Source organism: Bradysia coprophila (assembly GCF_014529535.1).
Source record: "Bradysia coprophila strain Holo2 chromosome IV unlocalized genomic scaffold, BU_Bcop_v1 contig_5, whole genome shotgun sequence".
Taxonomy (NCBI): domain Eukaryota; kingdom Metazoa; phylum Arthropoda; class Insecta; order Diptera; family Sciaridae; genus Bradysia; species Bradysia coprophila.
In genome coordinates, this window is record NW_023503374.1 from 2,247,792 (window position 1) to 2,269,576 (window position 21,785).

Below are 21,785 nucleotides of genomic sequence, written 5' to 3' on the forward strand. Positions count from 1 at the left end.
GTAGTACTTTTCATGTAAACAGATGAAAAGTTGAGTTTTAGTGTAAATTTTGTTGAGACTTTTCATCTTTTTATCCCGAGTTATGTAATATATATTACACACTTGTCACGAAGAAGTCGAGGCTTGCCGAGACTGATAGTGACAAGTGTGTACTCTATTTTATCACATAAGCGAAAACGAGACAACAACATAAAACTGAAGTGTAATTTTTGAATTATTCTTCTAGTTAAGTAATTTTGACATCCGAACACCGCGCGTATGTGAATAATGGATGACACTTCAGTTTTATGTTGTTGTCTCGTTTTCGCTTATGTGATAAAATAGAGTACACACTTGTCACTATCAGTTTCGGCAAGCCTCGACTTCTTCGTGACAAGTGTGTAATATATATTACATGCTTTTGAGCTGTGGTGATCGTAAATCCCTATTTATTTGCTGTTAGTTATAGCTTGCCAACTTACTTTTCGTCCCTAGGGCAGTAATGAGCCACTTTCAACCGTATGGAAAACAAAAGTATGCACAGCTATTTCGCAGTCCTAAAACGAACGTATCATTTTTGCTGATCTAACGCCGGCATTTATAGACAACGAATAAAAAATCAGAAAATTCTCAATAATGCAATTGAACCATTATCTCCATGAAACCATCTGAATTGCCACTATAAAATTACATTTTAATTTATCGATATTTCACTTAATAACATGATCAGTGTACGAATACTGTACAAAGGACTGTCTGCTACTTTGTCTAGGTATGTTTGTTTAGGCCATTCTAACTAGTTAATACACTTTACTCGAGAATACAAATAGAATTAATCATCGCAACAGATCTAAAATATTTCACTTTCAAGGCTCTTTCCTTGTTCGAGTGGCAAAATACATTTTTAGCTGAAAAACCTCTACATTTTTATCATTAAAATTCGGATAAAATATTACATGCCTCTTGCTAAGAGTCTTGCGAATTTTTCAGTGCTACCTGACGCGATATTTGATTAGAGCATAGATTTGTGCTAGCTGAAAAATACAACATGAACGAAAAATGGTTGAGAAATAAAATTGAAAATTTATAGTTTTCGGTTCAGATATCATGGTTACGTACAGACAAATGTTTGAAAATTGAAAACAATTTAAAATATTAAAATTTTTAAGATCGAAAATCTTTTTTTTTTTATTTACATTGACCACTTAATGTTTGTCTTAAAAGCGAATTGTCGCAGGAACTCGAAAACGGACTATGTAGAAAAAATGGATTTGATTTATTGTAATTTGTGTTACACTTATCGGGTTCCAACCACATTATAATATGCGCGACTGAATGAATAATTGCTAAGCATTAATTAATCAATGAAAAATAAGAATTAGATCACAAAACTATAACGCGGTAAAGGTAAAACGAAAAAATTGTTTTTAATCATTTTTACAAGTGTAAAGTTTTATATTTATATTTCGTTCGTGAGATATAAGTCCATGAAATTGAAAAAATTAGAAAAATTACTCAATCCAACTACAATATATGTGGTGCTGGTTATGTATTTCCTCACAGTATATAATTCAGAGATGCGGAATTCGATAAATTCTAAAACATATTTTCAGTTTAATGTTTTTAATTTTCGGTTAATATTATTTGCTGTATCAGTATGGAAGATATGTAATTGTTTGGACATTAGGTCAGTGTAATACAATGTCTCGATTAGTATATTATGTTCAATATAACAAGCCTAACAAAAAAATAATTTCAAATAAAATAATTTGTAGCGGTAATGAAAGTCCAGTGATAGACTGCGTCGCATACACGATGGAAAGATATTAAACATTCAATGTAATTAAAATGTAAATGAGGTTAAATAACAACACTGCTGTATGTAATGTGTAACGATTTTTATCTGAAATAGCTTTACTTGCCTAATTAGTTTACGCATTGAAATTATAATGAAAGCTGAAAAAGCTGTTCATCCTTCAGAAGGATACGGGAACAATTAATTTTCATTTTCTTTTTTTAGCTGCATTGCTGAAGTCGATGACGAAAGAAACCGAAAAAATCCGTACTCATCGCTTCCGACTCTTCTTTTCTCTAGAACTTCGGGATTTTAAGGACTTTTCAGATATTTTAGGTTTATTACTGGGTTCTTGAGATTATTGGGGTGGGTCGGAGTTGCCGAAACGTACATGGATGAAAGTAGATTAAGCACAGTTTAAGCACGTGAATGGTCGTAGAATCTTTGTAGGATCAAGCATAGTTTGCATTATATACCGAAACGTACGTGGATGGTCATAAGATCATCGTAGGATTAAGCACAGTTTCCAGTATATACCGAAACTTACGTGGATGGTCGTGGGATCTTCGTAGGATCAAGCACAGTTTCCAGTATATACCGAAACGTACGTGAATGGTCGTGGGATCTTCGTAGGATCAAGCACAGTTTCCAGTATATACCGAAACATACGTGAATGGTCGTGGGATCTTCGAAGGATCAAGCCCAGTTTGCATTATATACCGAAACGTACGTGGATGGTCCTAGGATCAAGCACAGTTTCCATTATACCATTATACACTGAAACGTACGTCAATGGTCGTGGGATCTTCGTAGGATCAAGCACAGTTTCCAGTATATACCAAACCGTACGTGAATGGTCGTGGGATCTTCGAAGGATCAAGCCCAGTTTGCATTATATACCGAAACGTACGTGGATGGTCCTAGGATCTTCGTAGGATCAAGCACAGTTTCCATTATATACCGAAACTTACGTGGATGGTCGTAGAATCTTTGTAGAATCAAGCATAGTCTGCATTATATACCGAAACGTACGTGGATGGTCATAAGATCGTCGTAGGATTAAGCACAGTTTCCAGTATATACCGAAACTTACGTGGATGGTCGTGGGATCTTCGTAGGATCAAGCACAGTTTCCAGTATATACCGAAACGTACGTGAATGGTCGTGGGATCTTCGTAGGATCAAGCACAGTTTGCATTATATACCGAAACGTACGTGGATGGTCCTAGGATCTTCGTAGGATCAAGCACAGTTTCCATTATATACCGAAACTTACGTGGATGGTCGTAGAATCTTTGTAGAATCAAGCATAGTTTGCATTATATACCGAAACGTACGTGGATGGTCGTAGGATCAAGCACAGTTTCCAGTATATACCGAAACGTACGTCAATGGTCGTGAGATCTTCGTAGGATCAAGCACAGTTTCCATTATATACCAAAACGTACTTGACGGTCGTAATATTTATGAATAAATTTAATTTTTATTCACAATAACTTAAATTTCGTTTGGAACTTGTAGAAGAAATGATGTTGATGAGAAAAAAAAACTAGAGAATGATTCTATAATTTTTTTAATATAAAGGCTTTACGTATGTAATGATATTATACAAAGAGCCACAAATGAGAAAAGAAGCAAACCTAAAAGTATTATGTTCATCAAAAGTCGAAAAAAATCGAAAATAAAAAATCGCCATCAACAAAATTGCATATTTTAAATTTAATTTTATTCCAGCATCTTTTGTTGTCCGACCGTTATTTCACTACTTAGGTTGCCTCTTCTATCTTCAGCTAGCTGTGTATTGTGTGATGTTGAAGACAGCGTCAGGTCGAAAAATATATTTTCGTGAGTTGTCAAAATTCGCCGACTAGGCAAAATTTAGTGGATCTTCAACTTAAAATTTCTTCAATTCGATTTTCTCAAATGATCCATTTTGACTCAATTCAATTTAAGGCCAAAGAACACTTGAGTTCTTGAGAACAAATCGAATCATTTTCTTAATTCTCATTTAACAATTTTGAAGTAAACTTTACATTTTCAGACTGCCAAAACTAATTAACAGCTCACAAAAACTCTACATTTTCAACCGTTTTTCTTTCCACTTTAAAACGTTTCACTAATTGCATTTATTATCGAAAAAAAATTTGTTTGAAAAAAGGAAAGAACTTACTCCACTCCCATACGAAATAACAGTCAATTACAGTGCGAGTATGTTATTCTAAATCGCCAATTTAATTGAATGCGATTCTTTGCAGTGATAAATATTAATCTCCATGATTATGTTGTTGTCTATTAGCAGGAGCTGTATATGTATGAGCCACAAGATAAATAGAATGGTGTCCCAAAACTACATGTTATGTGGTGTCTCAAAAGTATGCTTTTTGTAGTGTAATGCATGTTACAATAAAATATTTGCCGCAAGCATTTTATACTTTTAACGTGAACGTTGATCGTTTGTAATAGGTTTTTGAGTTGAAAATCTTGTATTTATATGGTGGAATGTCTGTGAATGAAGTGATTGGATAATTGTCAGAATTGAAGATCTTATTAATGAAATGATTTCTTCAAAAAAAAATTCTCTGCCTAATGACCTGCTAACAGGAAGATGACAGAGTTTCTATGATCCACGGTCATGTCCACGCGTTAGCATAGTGTGACGCAGGTCTAATTACAAGAAAAACAAGGCATCAGAACAGTCGGAGCGTTTGCTGCGACTTAGCCCCGTACAACCCGTAATCCTATTTCGTCCGCAACCATTATACGTCCGTAGCCCTAATAAGCCCGGAACCCTAATACGTCTACAACCCTCTAATGCGTCTGTTACCAAAATGCAAGTCAAGTTGCGCATTGTCAAATTTACTGAAACCGTTCATTTTTAAAATTGCGCATAGCGCAATTACGAAAGCCCATACGAAGTACCTTTCAAATAAAACCAACAATTTACGATATTATTTTAGAAACCCAAAATTTTTTGCCAACTTTCCATAGGGTATTCAATTACCTCTCAAATGAAACAAAAACTATCAAAATCGGTTGAGATTTACTCGATTTATGTGCAAAAAGCACTTAGGGCCGAGTAGCGGCCTTAGTGCAAGGGCCCAAATTTGAAACTTTTTTTGCCATCATTCTATTCGTCATTCAATTATCTCGCAAATGAAACAAAAACTAGCAAAATCGGATGAGATTTACTCGATTTATGTGCAAAAAACACTTAGGGCCGAGTAGCGGCCTTAGTCCAAGGGCCCTAATTTGAAACTTTTTTCGCCACGTTCTTTTCGGTATTCAATTACCTTCCATAAAAAACTAAATCTAGCAAAATCGGATGAGATTTACTCGATTTATGTGCAAAAAACACTTAGGGCCGAGTAGCGGCCTTAGTCCAAGGGCCCAAATTTGAAACTTTTTTCGCCACGTTCTTTTCGGTATTCAATTACCTTCCATAAAAAACTAAATCTAGCAAAATCGGATGAGATTTACTCGATTTATGTGCAAAAAAACACTTAGGGCCGAGTAGCGGCCTTAGTCCAAGGGCCCAAATTTGAAACTTTTTTCGCCATCATTCTATTCGGCATTCAATTATCTCTCAAATGAAACAAAAACTAGCAAAATCGGATGAGATTAACTCGATTTATGTGCAAAAAACACTTAGGGCCGAGTAGCGGCCTTAGTCCAAGGGCCCTAATTTGAAACTTTTTTCGCCACGTTCTTTTCGGTATTCAATTACCTTCCATAAAAAACTAAAACTAGCAAAATCGGATGAGATTTACTCGATTTATGTGCAAAAAACACTTAGGGCCGAGTAACGACCTTTGAGCCCTCCCAACAAGCCCACGTTGCATCTTACCCAAAAACAATGTTCAGCAACTTTGTTCTACTCGTCAATACCTTTCATTTGATATATCACAAGCAGCTATTGCGTGCGTATTTCGGTAGATATCGTCGAAAGACTGAAAAACACCTATAGGGCCCTAGCTCTGGAAGGCCCATTTTCGAACTTGACCTTACTTTTGTCGATACCAATCGGGGAAAAAAAGAATTTTGAAAAAAGGTTGTGATTTACTCTAGCTAGAGGGGTCACGGACGGACGGACGGACGGACGGACGGACATTTTTTTTATTGCGGATTCGTCATCTATGAATATAACCAAATGCTTTGCCCTTACTGTATGCTTCCAATTCGACGTGTTACAAACGGCATATTAATCTTATAAGCCCCCAGTACTTCGTACGGGGCTAAAAAGTTTAACAAACTGTCGCTCGTCAAAGTCGATGTTTTTTTTTCACCACATTCAAGTAAATGTGAATGAACCAATCCACAAAAACACGCATTTGACAGTTTTATAAAAGACATCGACGTTTCCAGTCAATTAAGTCTTTCTGATCTATGATACTTTGGCGCAAAATTTGTATATGCTTTCGCAAATTCAAATTCAAATTCAAATACATATTTCATGCTTCGGGGCCGAAAATGAGGGCAATTTTTCGAATTTTCTCGGGTTTCCGGCCCTCTGCATGAAAACTCACATGTGCACCTGTTTGGGACGGTTGATTTAAGGCACTTTCGCTTGTAAGCCTCACTTCGTTCGGCCTACAATCCGCGAAATTGCCTAGAATCAATCGTCCAAAACAGGTACACAATAGTCATTTGTGTACCTGTTTTGGACGATTGATTTTAGGCAATTTCGCGGATTGTAGGCCGAACGAAGTGAGGCTTACAAGCGAAAGTGCCTTAAATCAACCGTCCCAAACAGGTGCACATGTGAGTTTTCATGCAGAGGGCCGGAAACCCGAGAAAATTCGAAAAATTGCCCTCATTTTCGGCCCCGAAGCATGAAAATGACTATTTCATCACACGAACTACGAAAATTGTAATTTTCGGTTCCCAAACGGGAAGCGAAAGTAAAAAAATGCAAGTTATGTATCGAAATCGGTTAATACATAATACGAAAGTCTATGTACATAATGCGAAAGTCGATGTACATAATGCGAAAGTCAAATCTTGTCAAGATGTTTACTTTGATCAATATTGAACAAACCGTGCGCCAGTGCTCTGATTAATGTTAACATACAAAGTTAATGACGAATAATTCAAAGGATATTGTTGTTGTTTTTACGTCTGGTTGTTGTGATGGTTGATAATATTAATATTTTCTTATACCAGGGGGCTGCCGCCCCTGGACCCCCGCAAATGTCAGCTTATTTTGGTTTAATTCATCATACGATAACGCATTTCTTCGAGTTTATGTGCCTCAATTACAATTTTCGTAGTTCTCGTGATAAAAAGTTATGTGGATCACACGGGACGACGTAAAGAAATTCAACCTGTGCGATTGCGGCCCTTGCCTTCGGCGCGGGCAGCAACTCTCGCACACGGTTGAATTTCTTTACTTTCGTCCCTTGTGATCCAAATAACTATTGACTGGGACGATGACTTTTAAAACTGTATTGCTGCATGCATACACAATAGATGTCTATGAGTGGAGTACAAGTTGCAAGTTGAAAGCGGTAACTTTAAACTTTCACTTCGATTCAAATGAAAAATCATTCGTTAACAGGTAATAACTCCTCCATTTAGTATGGGTCTGTGAAATCGGTACCACCAAAATTAGAATGAAATGCCCGACCTGCACATGTGCGACACAAGCCCCTACCATGTCTGTGAGACTTAAACGGGTAACGGGTAAACGGGCCAAGTGGCCGATCCGTTGATACCCTGCACATGTGCGACATGTGTTCTGTTAGTTCCATTTAAAAAAATTAACTTGAGAACCCTTTATCATCATCATCAATCATTTTTATAGAATTTTTGGATAGGCGTTAGAGGTATTCACAGAAATTTATTGTAGATTCGCATAAGAGATCTTCTGTAACGAGCAGAAAAAAAAATCCGGAATAAGTTTGTTCCGAAAATTCCTAAATATCAGTGAATGAATGAACGCTGCAATTCTTCGAACCTCAATACTTCCCAGGTATGTATTCTACAGCTTTGGTCGGGCAAGTGCGATTATTTCAATATTAGGGAAACAATCAAACAAAGAAAATGGAAATCATCCTCCTGAGGAGCGACACAGCTGTGAATATGATTCCAGTTGTCAAATTAGATAGTGAAGAAACATGACCTCCCCGACCGTTACCACTTGCAAAAATGTACTATTTCGAAGACATTTGACGGTTTTTTCCGTTACCTTCTGGACTTTTGGGATTATTGAGGTGGTAGTATGTTGGTTCCTACAATTACATTTTCAAAATCCTGAAGCTGTAGAACGGTGAAGTTTGTGGAGTGTGGCACAATCTTCCCAGTTGTACAGCTTCAGAATTTTGAAGATTTAAAAAGGGTTTAGTTTTGGACTTTTGGGATTAATGAGGTTCCTATAATTCACTCACTCCACATGGTCCACTGTCTTCCACTTAAAGAAGTCAGGATTTGTACGGTTTTTTATGTTTTTAGCCCCGTACGAAGTACAAAGGGGCTTATAGGATTACGATGCCGTGTGTAATTGATGGAATTCGAAGCAGACGGTAAGGGAAAAGTGTTTGCCTATGTTCATAGATGACGAATCCGCAATAAAAATTTTGTCTGTCCGTCTGTCCGTCACGTCGATATCTTGAGTAAATCAAATCCAATTTCAAAAATTTTCCTTGAAAGATAGTCGAAATAGTGAGGCTAAGTTCGAAGATGGGCATATTCGGGTCGGCCCTTTATGAGTTAGGGCCACCTAAGTGATTTAAGGTCTTTTGGTGATATTTATGGCAAAATTAACGATGGAAATGTAAACGACACGGCAAATGATAGGTATTGTTAATACCAATCCAGGAATCTGGGTGAAAATCGGGTGAGTGGACCGTGAGTTAGGGCCTTAGAAGTGAAATGCTACTAGGGCCCTATGTGTATTTTACATAGAACTCGAGTAAATTTCATCCGTTTTTCGTAATTTTTGTTTGATTTGGAAGGTAATCGAAGGCCGAATAGAATGTTGTTGAAAAAAAAAAATTGGGTCCTTGGACTAAGCCGCTACTAGGGCCCTATGTGTTTTTTACATACAACTCGAGTAAATTTCATTCGTTTTTCGTAATTTTGGTTTCATTTGGAAGGTAATCAAAGGCCGAATAGAATGTAGTTGAAAAAAATTTTAAATTTGGGTCCTCGGACTGAGGCCGATACTAGGCCCTATGAGTATTTATACTCAAAAAATTAAAATCTTAGGGCGATTTGAAATTTTTGTTTCATTTGAAAGGAACGTCGTACGGGGCTTCGTAATTGCGCTATGCGCAATTTTTAAGATGTACACATTCCATAATAATTTTACTTTAACTACATTAACCGGCGCAATAGGCTTACGGTCAAAGTAGGGTGACAGACGCACTAGGGTCACGTACGCAATAGATATACGGGTTTGTACGGGGCTCAGTCGCAGCAAACGCTCCGACTGTTCTGATGGCTCGTTTTTTTTTTGGATCCCTTCTGGGCTTTTGGGTCTATATAGGTGATAGTGGGCTTTATCACCTAACATGGTCCAATACATTCCCAGTCCCCTGAAACTATATCAGTTGTTTTGCTAGCATGCACAAGGACTTGCGTCACGTTTCCCTTTGTAAGTTAGGAATTTTAACTGATTAAATTTAACTTTCAATTGCAAATACTTTAAGTAAGTGACAAATATTTATCTTACATTCACTGTCGGACGAGGAGTTTTAGACACAAAACCGAGCACGAAACACAGTAATTACAGATGTGCATTCTGTTGCACATTTGACTTCTTATAATGTGCAATATTTAAACTTTTATTTCAATTTTTTTCTTTTTCTTATTATGAAAGAGTATTTTTATACAATCATTGTCATTCTTCTCACAAATTACCATGGTAATAACGCACAATCTTAGCATATTATGAAGAAATTGTTTAACTTATGGAAACAATAATTACTTTTGCAAACAAATCTAGAAAACATTTACTGGAAAACAATCGCATTTAAAACAACCGAGTGAAATGTAATCATAAAATATTGAACAAAAATGCATTGAACAGCACAGCAAAAATTATGTTCAATCGAAAGTGAATTTTAGTATTTCCCGTGTTACAGGGCACCTCGCCTGGATTCGATCTGCAAACACAGACTTCAATCTCCCGTCCATCCTGATATTCTGAATAGCAACCCGATTTTGCAGCTCCTTCGTTTTCTACTGTGACCTTGGTGCACATGTACGTTATGTTTTCCACTAAAACGCGAGGAGAAAATTTTATTTTAAAATCATTAAACAAAAACTCTCTGGGCAAGAAAAACCGGCACAACCAGGAAAATATTTCATAAGAAATTAATAGACCATTTTGACATTTGAAACTTAAGTGAGGTTACGTCTGAAAGTACAGTAACTTGAAGATGAATGAATTATAGATTTGGAAGCTGCGAAATTGAGGTCACAGTTTTGTAATAAAAGCAAACTCTCAAGTTCTTCGAGCAACAAGCTTTGGTAACTGCTTTTATGACTTTTCACCTTCGGCTCAGATATTCAACTACACCCGTCGAAAAACAGTTACCGAAGAAACTTGCTCAAATACACACGAGTGAGTTTGCGAGTCTCAGAACGTTGTTTCCGAAGTTACGATGGAAGGAGCACCTGGTTTACTACCTGTTCCATGCTAAAGTTGATTTTCACATAAAAGTTCAAGAAAAATGAACCGAAAATCGTTTACACGTAATGGGTCATTTTCATAGGGGACGCATTGCTATGTAATGATCAACTTTCGCATGGAGCAGGTGGTAAAATATTTATTCCTTTTTTCACTTACGGGCATTATTGTAGTAATATGAATACTTCACACAAACATTTTCTGGTGTCATCCGACAAGCAATGTCACCTCTGGACAGATCCGTCCACATGTATGTTATGTTCGGTAACCGACTATTTTCTAAGAAAAAAAAACAATTTCCACTCATTCTGCACATCGTTAAAATAATCAAAATATTTACCTGTCGCAACAAGTGGACGAGTACACGGAACATCGGCTCCCCTTGTGACCTCATCACAAGTGGCATTCAAATACGTACTGTTGGCGTTAAATTTGGATCCGAGCCAAGTGAATCGAAAGCAATATGGGTCGTCGATTTGTTGCTCTGTTTAATGATTTTTGCACATCATTTCGAGAAAAACACATTTTCCATGGCTGTTACTTACGGGCTACAGCAATGGAAATTAACAGTAAAGCTATCCAACAATCGTACATAATTCAATTCTGATACGTTCAATATATTGGAAAGACAGACACAGCGACTATTGTCTCCAAAGTGAAAAATGTAATCGGAAAAACCTAGCACCTAAATAGGTTAAATTATACCTGTACTGTGGTCGATTGAGAGTAAATTTACCAATTTCCTGTATCAAGAATGCAATAAATTGTTGCCGTTCACCGATAAAGAAACTTCCAAGAGTTCTTCGATGTTCTTCAAAAGAATGGAGATATGTAGCTCGTGTTAGTTTGCAAGAGGAACTTTCTTGGAGATGTTATGAAGACCCACAATTCACCCAGCTTTCAAATTCAAGTATTTGAAGGAGAGAGCGAGACAGATAGATAGAGCCAGTATTTTATGTAACATTTTCGTACCAAAAAGCTTTTAAATATGAAATGATCGTGCCAGCAGGTCTAACAATTGTCAAGTCATTTCAAGTTTTAAGACTTTCAATTTAGTCTTATCTTATCTCTTGTTCTGTTTTTTATTCGAATTCTCATTAAATTGTAATTAATTGACGCATTTTTCTCGGAGAATGCCTTGTTCAGTTTGGGTATTCTACCAAACATGCAATGAATCATTACAAGCGGTTGATTTTCGAAGTAGTAGATCGAGGTTGAATGCCTCTGACATTTGTAAGGTTTAATGATTACTATTGACTGTAGTTAATAACTGAATAATGTAGCACTAGCACATTGGAAGTCAGTCTTCACGACCATGACTTTCCGACAAAAATTTCGACTCTACTTGAGGACAAAATCGACAAACTAGGACTTATAAAGACGTGTGAGGTATGTCTGAATAGGTAATCTCATGGGGAATCATAGACGGTAAGCTTTCTAAAATTGCTTGAAAAATACTCGGTGATCATTAGAAGGGGCCGTGCCTATTTATTCTATTCTTGTATGAGTGGATAACCTGGAAAAAGTTACTTATTTCAAAGTCGCCGACTGTAGGTTTCAAAAGTGTGGGTTTTTTGTTATTTGTTTACCGATCGGAGAAAATAGGAATTTCCAACAAGAGTGATATTTCTTCGAAAGGTGAACACAACGTTTTTCATGCGTGCATATTGTGTCTTGCTTCCCGGAGCGAAAGCATCGATTCTCCATGCTATTTTCGAAAACATAATCAAAGTGACAGTTCGACAGTGTTATGATGAAAGAAGAAGAAATATTTTGAGAAGTATCTCAAGACAACTTATAATAGACTGGTCTTCGGTCCTCTCGCTCTCAACGTAACATGTTGAAAGAGAAAGCAATATTTTGACAAGTACCCCAATGCAATTTATAATTTACTAGTCTTCGGTTCACTCGCCCTGATCATAACAGTCTATTTTCGAAAACATAATCAAAGTGACAGTTCGAATAGGAAAAGTTCGATTTTCTCACCCTGTGAGAGAAAGTACATCACTTTTCTTCAGACACTAATGTTCTCCTAATTTTTTCAAATTTTCATAATTTTTTCAATTTTTTTCAAATTTTCGTAATTATTTCAATTTTCCCAAATTTTTTCAATTTTCTCAAAATTGGTGCCTGCTTTTCTCACTAGAAATGTCATTCGATCATTCGTCGAGAATGCGAAACTTTTTCGAAATTGTTGTCTAGCATCTTCTCATCAATGACATAAGGAATATATTACATGTCCACAAGCATACCATAACACTTAGCCATAATGATCCTCTGATGGTCCGCTGCTAGAGCGTAACGTTAATAGTTATTTAAGTAACAAGAATCGTACAGAGGTAAATTATCGCACTAGATATCAGATGTCAATCGGAGGCGAGGCCAAGGTTGACAAGACATCGTGGGCTCGCCCAACATGTGATGAATCTTTTTACAGGGGACAAATTGCTATAGAAAGCTCAACTTTCGTAGGCCAACAAAAAAAAAACATTTTTCGAAATGTAGCAACCCCACTCGATTTTCGGCTAAAAGTTCTCATGTACAGGCTTTTACATTTCAAATGTCTCACTGTCATTTTTTTCAAAGAATGCCATTGTGAATTCGCAATGACACAATGAAATTCTCAGAAAAATTTGACAGTGAGACATTTGAAATGTCAAACACTGTAAATTTGATAATGTTCTAGTCTTGTACGTCTTCTCGAACCTGCTTCACAGGCAATATTAATCTACGATACGATCCTCAATACAAATTAAATTGATCATAGCAGTGTGTTTTATCGGCTACAATCGCTTACAAAAACGACATAAATCAATAATCGTAGCAGCATTCTGTCTAAATCCGATTTTACAGATTAGGATTTGAATTGCATATAATTGGGTACTACCATGTAAAATGGCAACATTAAAATATTTTGTGGGAGATTAGTCATACAGGTGAAAAACGCCGATTACACAGAACGTACAAACTCGTAAATTCTCGTTACAACGTATGAGTAAAGAAAACGCACATGAGGCAATATTTTATTATTAATGTTATTGGATCTGGTAAATATACTGTCTTATCTTATCTTGAAACACCGACACCTACCTACCTACATCTCCCAATAATTTTATCTAATCGCTTTGCGTTTCGAATGTGTGTAAGTTATTCGAAAGCTAAACGAATGTTTTGAAACAATTTCGCTCGATTTATCCACCAAACACAAGCGTATATCAGACATCAGAAATATATATTACAGTGAATTCGTACAACGAATCTTATCTTATCTGAACTAGAGCATAAAAATTGATAACACTTCTGTGTGTAGCAAAGGGTGAGGCAATCCAATCCACCTTACTTTATCAAACGAAAAATTTACTCGAAACGAAACCACGCTATCGCGGACAAGTGAAAAAACGACGAAATTTTTCACGGTATTTTTCAAAAAAGAAATATTTTCCTCATCTGTGAACTATTGGCGTACCGTTACAAAGGGATTACAGTGAAATTGTGAAAATGACTGGAAAAGGTGATGGACAAGGTGAAAGTGTGGCTAAGCTGGAGAAAAGTATTGGATGCATAAAGTACACATTGTTCTGTTTCAATGTAGTCGCATGGGTGAGTAATTCGTTTTGGTTTTATGCTCCGCGATCGACTACAGTTTGATGAAATCGTTGATTGTGTAAAACTCATTAAATTCCTAATTGATACAGATGCCACACCCATTTGTAATGGAATGAAAATCAATTTTGTTTTATTCTAAAATGTTAAAAAAAAATATTTTTATGAAAATGGTAAGCCATTTTAACTCCACCTTTCCAGTTTGTCCGTGTAACATATTGAAAAGAATTATGACTCATCTGATAATCTTTGATAAGCAATACTTTATGTAAAGACAAAATTTCTTTGTTCGAATCGGACGTCTTGTCTTGAGAATAGGTGAAGAAATTTCTGAAAATAATTTCTTCAAAATGACTCATCAATATTTGGGTTCAGACAAAAATTCGCCCACTTTCACCACCGTTCGAAAATTATATTTCAGTAGCTCTCTTAGACATTATGTGGTGATATGCCATCCAGACGGCACGCTATTGCTAGACGATAGCATATTATAAACATATTATGAAGTAATAGATTCATTTATTTCTAAGTTAAAATCTTCATTTTAGCCATAGATAAGTGCCAATTGCATATATTTTCACTAGGGTGTGTCAAATTTTCGAAAACGTTAACCTGGTCTTCTGAACCCACATAGTCCTACACAGTGAGTTCTATAGAAAATTCAGAAGCAAAAGAAAAACTTTTTTTAAATATCGGTTAGTAGTGGCCCACCCAAGGCGATTTTTTGAAAATTTCCAAGTTTTCCGAAGTGAGTTTCTGACGGATCTTTCGATTTCACAAATAAGGTCCCTGACCATGATGTGCGGATGCGAAAACCTGATCGTGATTTGCTTATGCAACATGTAAAATAAAATATACCGCAAATCACGGTTATGTTGGATCTTGATTTGCGGTATAATTTGTATGACGCTTTAGATACCACCAAATATCGGTCTCTATTGAATTTCATATAAAATACCACAGATCACGGACACCATAACGCAAATCTCGATCCAATTAAAAAATTAAACTTAGTTAAAGAAATTCTTTAAATATCGATTAATTTTTGATTAATTGCGAAGCCAAATGTTCAATCTTCATAATAAAGTTAACCATTACTCCTGGATGTCAAAGGATTTCAAGAAAACGACGTACAAAGTTAAAAATTGTCACAATACCACACATCATGGTCAGACCTTAATCAAATTGAGGGGAAAACAGGAAAATTACAAATTGTGACAACAACAACTTTTACATCGTTAACTATTTGCAACAACAATTTACATCTTAGCGTAAGATTTATATACAAGAAAATTGCACAAAAAAAGGAAATCTCCTTGTTTTTCTGACTCCCGGTTACCGATCCACGGACCTAATTTTCAAAGACCTCAGATTTTCTGATTAGCCTATTCAATATCTATCATTTGACATATAGCACATCAATGTTGAGTACAGGCTGTTTTGCTGACACCGGGCACACTGGCTATTAATCTTCGATCTCGTCAATATCTATCATTACATTTGTCATATCGTGAATCAATTTTGCGCATATATTTCCAGAAATAATGGTCAAAACAAGCGAAAGACGTAGTTCTCACGCTGAGGCCAATTTTGTCAATAATTGGATATTTTGTTTTGTCTCGTTAATACCTCTCATTCGACGTATTGGGCATCAATATTGACAATCGCAACCTCAAGCTCTTTTGCTTACTTGCTCGCCACTACTGATCGACCAGATCTTAGATATTTTGATTCATCTCGTCAATACCTTTCATTTAACCCATAGCCATCAATTTTGAGCGAAATTGTTATCACAATTTGAGTGTTTAAAAATCTTTAGCTGGTTTCCCGTTCTCCCGCACCTCCCAAGGCGTTTTCACGCAAAACGGTTTTGAATTATGTCTTACTCATTGTGTAGACATTTTGATAGGGAGGTAACTCCCTATCAGTTACCGAAGCAACTTGCTTAATAAAACACAATTGAGTTTGCGAGCATCAGAAAGTTGTTCTTGAAATAATGGGTGTAGCACCATCCAAAGGTTTATTGCCTGCCCTAAAGGTATTTCACCTGTAATGGGTCATTTTCGCAGGGTACAAACTACTATGTATTACATAGTATGAAACAGCAACCAAATTCTATGCATGATTTATAGAACCGTCGTAACGAGTTTATGAATTTTTGAACTTGTTAAATCCTTCCAATCTGAATGAACGATAGAGTAAACATATTAACCAAATCGAAATTCTGTAACTAGCTTTGTGGTGCTGGACTTTTTGGATTGACATTATGGATCAGAGCCGAACCCGGTTTCGAGGAATGGATCGCCATATTGGACATTTATGCCTACTACATTGGCATTTACATTCTAATTTTCGGAAGCATTATTGTTATGGTCGTCTCATTTTTGGGTTGTTGTAGTGCCTTGATGGAACATACATTGGCGCTTTTCATTGTAAGTTTTAAATGATTCTCTGTTCTACGTATACAATGATGCTCGCAACGTGCCTCGAACTCAATTTAGTAAAGAAAACCAAGAGGATGGTACAGTATTTCCATGTTTCAGTTCATAGGCACCCAAGTACTTGCCTTCATCGTAAGTGTTGCCGGAGCAGCAATTCTGTTAGATCACAGTACGATCAATTCAAGCATTCAACCAATGATTCGTCGAACTCTTCGCCAATTGATCATGACTTCGGAATGGCCTTCATCTGCTGCCACTCTAAAAATGATTCAAGAAAATGTAAGAATTCGGAAGAAGAATTCGGTTTGATGTTAATGCCCTCTGATGTTGATTGTTATTTAGATCGGATGTTGTGGAGCTGATGGATCAAATGATTATATGCTTTTGAGGCAACCACTTCCTTCCACTTGCCGAGACACTGTCACTGGCAATGCATTCTTCCACGGATGTGTTGATGAATTGACTTGGTTTTTGGAAGACAAATCAGGATGGGTTGCTGGATTAGCAATGGCACTGGCAACAATTCAAGTAAGTTCATTGAAAAACAAAACAAGAAACATAGAAACGAAGAGTAAATTTCAATTTGATTTTATTGTATTGCCTCAGGTCGTCAATGCAGTCCTGAGCATAGTTTTGGTTCAAGCGCTTAAGAAAGAAGAAGAAGAGGCCCGAACTTACAGACATTAGATTTAAATTCGGTGAACATTTTCATAAATTTAGCATTGTAAGTCTAAAGTACGAATATACATCGTGAATGTGGAGTCATTTATGTTGAATAAATTTTTAATAAAACAAAACCGTAGATCTTTGCAGTAAAACATTTCTAACCAAAGTATTATGAGTCTGGAGTCGGAGTTTCACGGACTGAAAAATGATCTATGTACCACCTCAATCCTTTTGAAATAATGCTGATCCCAAACTCCTAGCATAAAAGATACACGAAAACACCAGTCAGCCACCAGTCGACGGCAATACCAAGAATAAACGATGAGTTCTGTTTAACGTTTCCCTACGTAGTAAAATGCAAGTTTAACAAATGAAGTAGCAGATTCGATAATTATACTCGTGATATGCTTCCTTTATGTGAAAGATCAAGATAATTCGTATGATTCCGAACTTGGAATACTTGTACTCAAGCCCTCCAATTGCTAGAATTCTTCACAAATATTTTGTAAAAGATTGCATCTATTGTGATGGAATGGTGTGGATACTTACGGCCCAAGGTGTCCTTTACTCACCAGCTCTAACAACCTCACTCCACAAGCTGTAGCAAAATCAATTGTCTATCAATGTAAGGAAGAGTCTGAAAGGTCAGATTTTCGATGTTAGGCAATTTCGGCAGGGACACCCTCTACGGGCACCTTCATCATGTCCGGAACGATAGCGGAGGACTTGACGCAGTCTAACTTCCAAAAAAAGAACGAAGAATTTTTTTTGAGACGCGGCAATCATGTCCGGAGCGATAGCGGAGGACTTGACGCAGTCTAAATTCCAAAAAAAGAACGAAGAAATTTTTTTTAGACGCGGCAACTATATATAGGCGAGAATTTAAGTTTCTTTCCTTTGGCCTGTATCACCACAAATCCTATTATATCTTATTCGCGCTTCAAATACGAGCAAAACGAGCTATCACTCGACTATGTAACTTTAAAATTGCCGTAGATACATCGTTTTGAAGTTGGTCATTTTGATAGAAAATGCACCAAATTAACGTTTTGCAAACAATCAAAATCTTTCAACTTACTCTGTATGTTTCTATCTATCTGTCTATCTGTCTATCTGTCTATCTATCGACGGTCGATCTCGGAAACTAGTCAGCCAATCTTCATGAAATTTTGCAGGAACCTCAGGGTGGGCATAAAAATGAAAATGTGATACGCCATTACCCCAGGAAAAACCAGAATTTTGTTTTATTGGCCTCGAAGTGGTTTCTGAGTGTGGTTTTCGAGGGTCGGGAACGCGTTTTCGGCTGTAGCTTAGCTATATTGAAACCTACAGAGGCGTGCGACCCATCAAATGAAAGGTATTCGTAACACGATTCGAACAAAAAAATAATTAAAAAAATCGGGGCAGATTCGTTTGAGCTAGAGTGATTAGAGTGACCAAATTTTGAGCTACTCGAGCGTAGGATGAAAGGACTAATATTTTTTTTGGGTTATGAGAGATAGAGAATTACTTTCTTCGGCAAAGTCTCAGAGTTTTACGAGTAGAACAGAGGGGCATATGTAAAAAATGTCGAAAGTTGGAAATGGGTGGGTCAATTAGGGTTTTAGAGGTATTTCTTGAATGGTGACAGATAGAGAGTTACTTTCTTCGGCAAAGTCTCAGAGTTTTACGAGTAGAACAGAGGGGCATATGTGAAAAATGTCGAAAGTTGGAAATGGGTGGGTCAATTAGGGTTTTAGAGGTATTTCTTGAATGGTGACAGATAGAGAGTTACTTTCGTCAAATTTTCGAATTTCGTCAAATTTTCGAATTTCGTCAAATTTCGTCAAATTTTCGAATTTCGTTAAATTTTCGAATTTCGTTAAATTTTCGAATTTCGTCAAATTTCGTCAAATTTTCGAATTTCGTCAAATTTTCGAATTTCGTCAAATTTTCGAATTTCGTTAAATTTTCGAATTTCGTCAAATTTTCAAATTTTCGAATTTCGTCAAATTTTCGAATTTCGTCAAATTTTCGAATTTCGTTAAATTTTCGAATTTCGTCAAATTTTCGAATTTCGTCAAATTTTCGAATTTCGTTAAATTTCGTCAAATTTTCGAATTTCGTCAAATTTCGCAAAATTGTCGCATTTCGTCAAATTTCGTCAAATTTTCGAATTTCGTCAAATTTTCGAATTTCGTTAAATTTCGTCAAATTTTCGAATTTCGTCAAATTTTGTCAAATTTTCGAATTTCGTCAAATTTTGTCAAATTTTCGAATTTAGTCAAATTTTCGAATTTAGTCAAATTTTCGAATTTCGTCAAATTTTCGAATTTCGTCAAATTTTGTCAAATTTTAGAATTTCGTCAAATTTCGTCAAATTTCGTCAAATTTTCGAATTTCGTCAAATTTTTGAATTTCGTCAAATTTTCGATTTTCGTAAAATTTTTGAATTAAAACTGTAAACTGTTATAAAAAGCAGTGTTGACTACACTTCTAAAACGACTGATATCCCAACAAAAATCTCTTCGAGAAAAGTGTGACGCAGTCTTTGAATTACAATTTCTAAAATGAATGATATGAATGATAATGATAGCTTCGTTACGCAAAAATTAAATTTTACACCCAATTAGTTCAAACAAGCTGGCTTAGGTTTTCTCATCATCTGCCAAAAAATTTTTACAAAAAAAAATTTTGACTGGAAACAACCAAAATTTTACCAAAAAAATCTGCGTCGCATGTGGCAGATAAATTTTCTTGCTGGTCTGTTCCTGAACATTTGCCACTTTGCGACGCAGATTTTTTTGGTAAAATTTTGGTTGTTTCCAGTCAAAATTTTTTTTTGTAAAAATTATTTGGCAGATGATGAGAAAACCTAAGCCAGCTTGTTTGAACTAATTGGGTGTAAAATTTAATTTTTGCGTAACGATCAAGTTTTGTAGAGTTTTCAACGTCGTCTTCAGAAACACAAAAACTCAAAAACGATCGGAAAAGAGTTTTTCTACTACTTTATACTACTTTATCGTGGACCTTACAATTCTCAAAATTCGATACTTCTTAATGCATATAACCAACGCACTTCAAGCAAAAATTATATTTATGACAGCTGCCAAATAGAGTAATTTTTGAATGAAATTTTATCACCAGTGTTTTACAGTGTAAAATTTTGTATGGAGCACTGTTAAGTTTCAGTACGCATTCACTTGGAAGGGCTGACATTTGGGGTTTAGCAAAATGTCAGGATTTCGCCCATTTCAAGGGAATGCGTACCACTTTTGCTTGAAGTGCGTTGATATAACTCTATGGTTTCGAGAACTTTTACCCTGAAAACTACAAGAGCACCTAAAGAAAGTTTGCTGACAATATCAACAAGATCCATGCCCTATTGTAAATGTTTTGTTTGGATTGAAGAATTCACTCCGTGTAGGTGCGCTTCAAAATTTGAATTTTGGGTGAACGTTAATGCCTTTGGCTGGAATTCTACGAAACCGCATGAGTCACTACCAACTAAGCGATACTAAAATTACACATCCAAATTATGGCGTTTAGTTGGCAACTATGTATAGTACTTTTATTCAGACATCTATATTGGTATAATAACATTATAATTCATTTTTTTGTTTGTTTGTTTGTAAAGTTACATCAATTTTACTTAAGTTTAAAAAAATGAAATAAATCACACTGAGGTATAAAGTAGACGTGGCTCGAGCCCGGACCACAGAACTACAATATGCAACATTTTAAATTTTTGAGTTTTTTCATTCTCTATATTTGGAAGACTTTAATGTTTATCACTTAAATTTCAGTTTTGGTTGATATTACACATTGAACTTTATTGTAATAAGTTAAGTTGTATATTGTCTCCGATAAATCAATTTAAAATTACATTTCGTTTCGTTTTTGCGTGTTTTTGTGTGTTGTTAATGAGTGTAGAGTTGACCTCGGTAGTAAACTGTGAGTAAATTTAGCAAATATTCGGACCATTGTTGAGAATTCCGAAATACTCTTTCTCTCAAAGAAGAAGTAGCGCTGTTGTTATTATAAATCGAGCTGCAGCTACTACACTACACAAGTGTAAGCGTTACTACATGTAACGCTATGTGATATGTCCACTTGTTTAAGTCGACTTTAAATGAAAATAAATGAATGAATGATGGATGTCTAGTGTTCTCTCAAAGTAAGTATAATGTTTGAACTGATGAAGTCAAAGATTTTGCTCAGGGGATACTTTAAACAAATATGTGACGACCAGGAAGGACTTAGTCTTTTTGTAACACAAAATAGATCTCCTGTCTTCCGAAATCTAGTTCATTTACTTATCATAAGATCCGTTCATAAAATCGGCATTTTTCGGACTCAAGTACGCAACATAGAAACATTGCGCGAGAATCACGAGTTTCACAAGTGTCGGGTAATCACCCAAGTGGAAAAAGTTGTTCGAATGAAATGTTTAAAACTTTTCAATGAATGGTCACGTCCGGTAATCACCCGAGTAGAAATAGTATTACAAAATAGATGTGTCAACGCACACGAGAAGCTAGACTCATTTTTCATATAATTTTTTTTATTTTTCATCTCCGACGTTCACAACATTTCTAAAGCTTCAATTAAAAACGGCAAAAACTGTCGTCCTGTGTGACACAGGCAGTGTCTTGTCATATGCGAAACTGAAAGGGTACATTCAATTTCAATT

The 21,785-nt window shown here is 36.0% G+C and overlaps 2 protein-coding genes and 1 long non-coding RNA gene across 3 annotated transcripts in view; 2 read left to right on the forward strand and 1 right to left on the reverse strand.

Annotated features, from left to right (window-relative positions):
• Nucleotides 1-12,192, forward strand: part of LOC119071600 — a 29,312-nt gene extending 17,120 nt beyond the window's left edge. The window contains exons 3-4 of the long non-coding RNA XR_005086684.1: nucleotides 6,745-7,056; nucleotides 12,182-12,192. This is a non-coding gene — a long non-coding RNA (uncharacterized LOC119071600). The remainder of the gene's footprint in view (nucleotides 1-6,744; nucleotides 7,057-12,181) is intronic.
• On the reverse strand, nucleotides 9,498-11,423 carry LOC119071591. Its single transcript, XM_037176538.1, has 6 exons — nucleotides 11,376-11,423; nucleotides 11,140-11,214; nucleotides 10,949-11,088; nucleotides 10,744-10,887; nucleotides 10,563-10,682; nucleotides 9,498-9,991 (listed from the first exon to the last, which is right to left on the reverse strand). The coding sequence occupies exons 3-6, from the start codon at nucleotides 10,995-10,997 to the stop codon at nucleotides 9,768-9,770; spliced, it is 537 nt and encodes a 178-aa protein (XP_037032433.1). The 5' UTR covers nucleotides 10,998-11,088; nucleotides 11,140-11,214; nucleotides 11,376-11,423; the 3' UTR covers nucleotides 9,498-9,767.
• A 1,495-nt stretch (nucleotides 12,193-13,687) lies between the features above and the next one.
• Nucleotides 13,688-17,244, forward strand: LOC119071583 (tetraspanin-2A). Its single transcript, XM_037176530.1, has 5 exons — nucleotides 13,688-14,003; nucleotides 16,241-16,438; nucleotides 16,550-16,726; nucleotides 16,790-16,975; nucleotides 17,054-17,244. The coding sequence occupies exons 1-5, from the start codon at nucleotides 13,902-13,904 to the stop codon at nucleotides 17,132-17,134; spliced, it is 744 nt and encodes a 247-aa protein (XP_037032425.1). The 5' UTR covers nucleotides 13,688-13,901; the 3' UTR covers nucleotides 17,135-17,244.
• The last annotated feature ends 4,541 nt before the right edge of the window (nucleotides 17,245-21,785 follow it).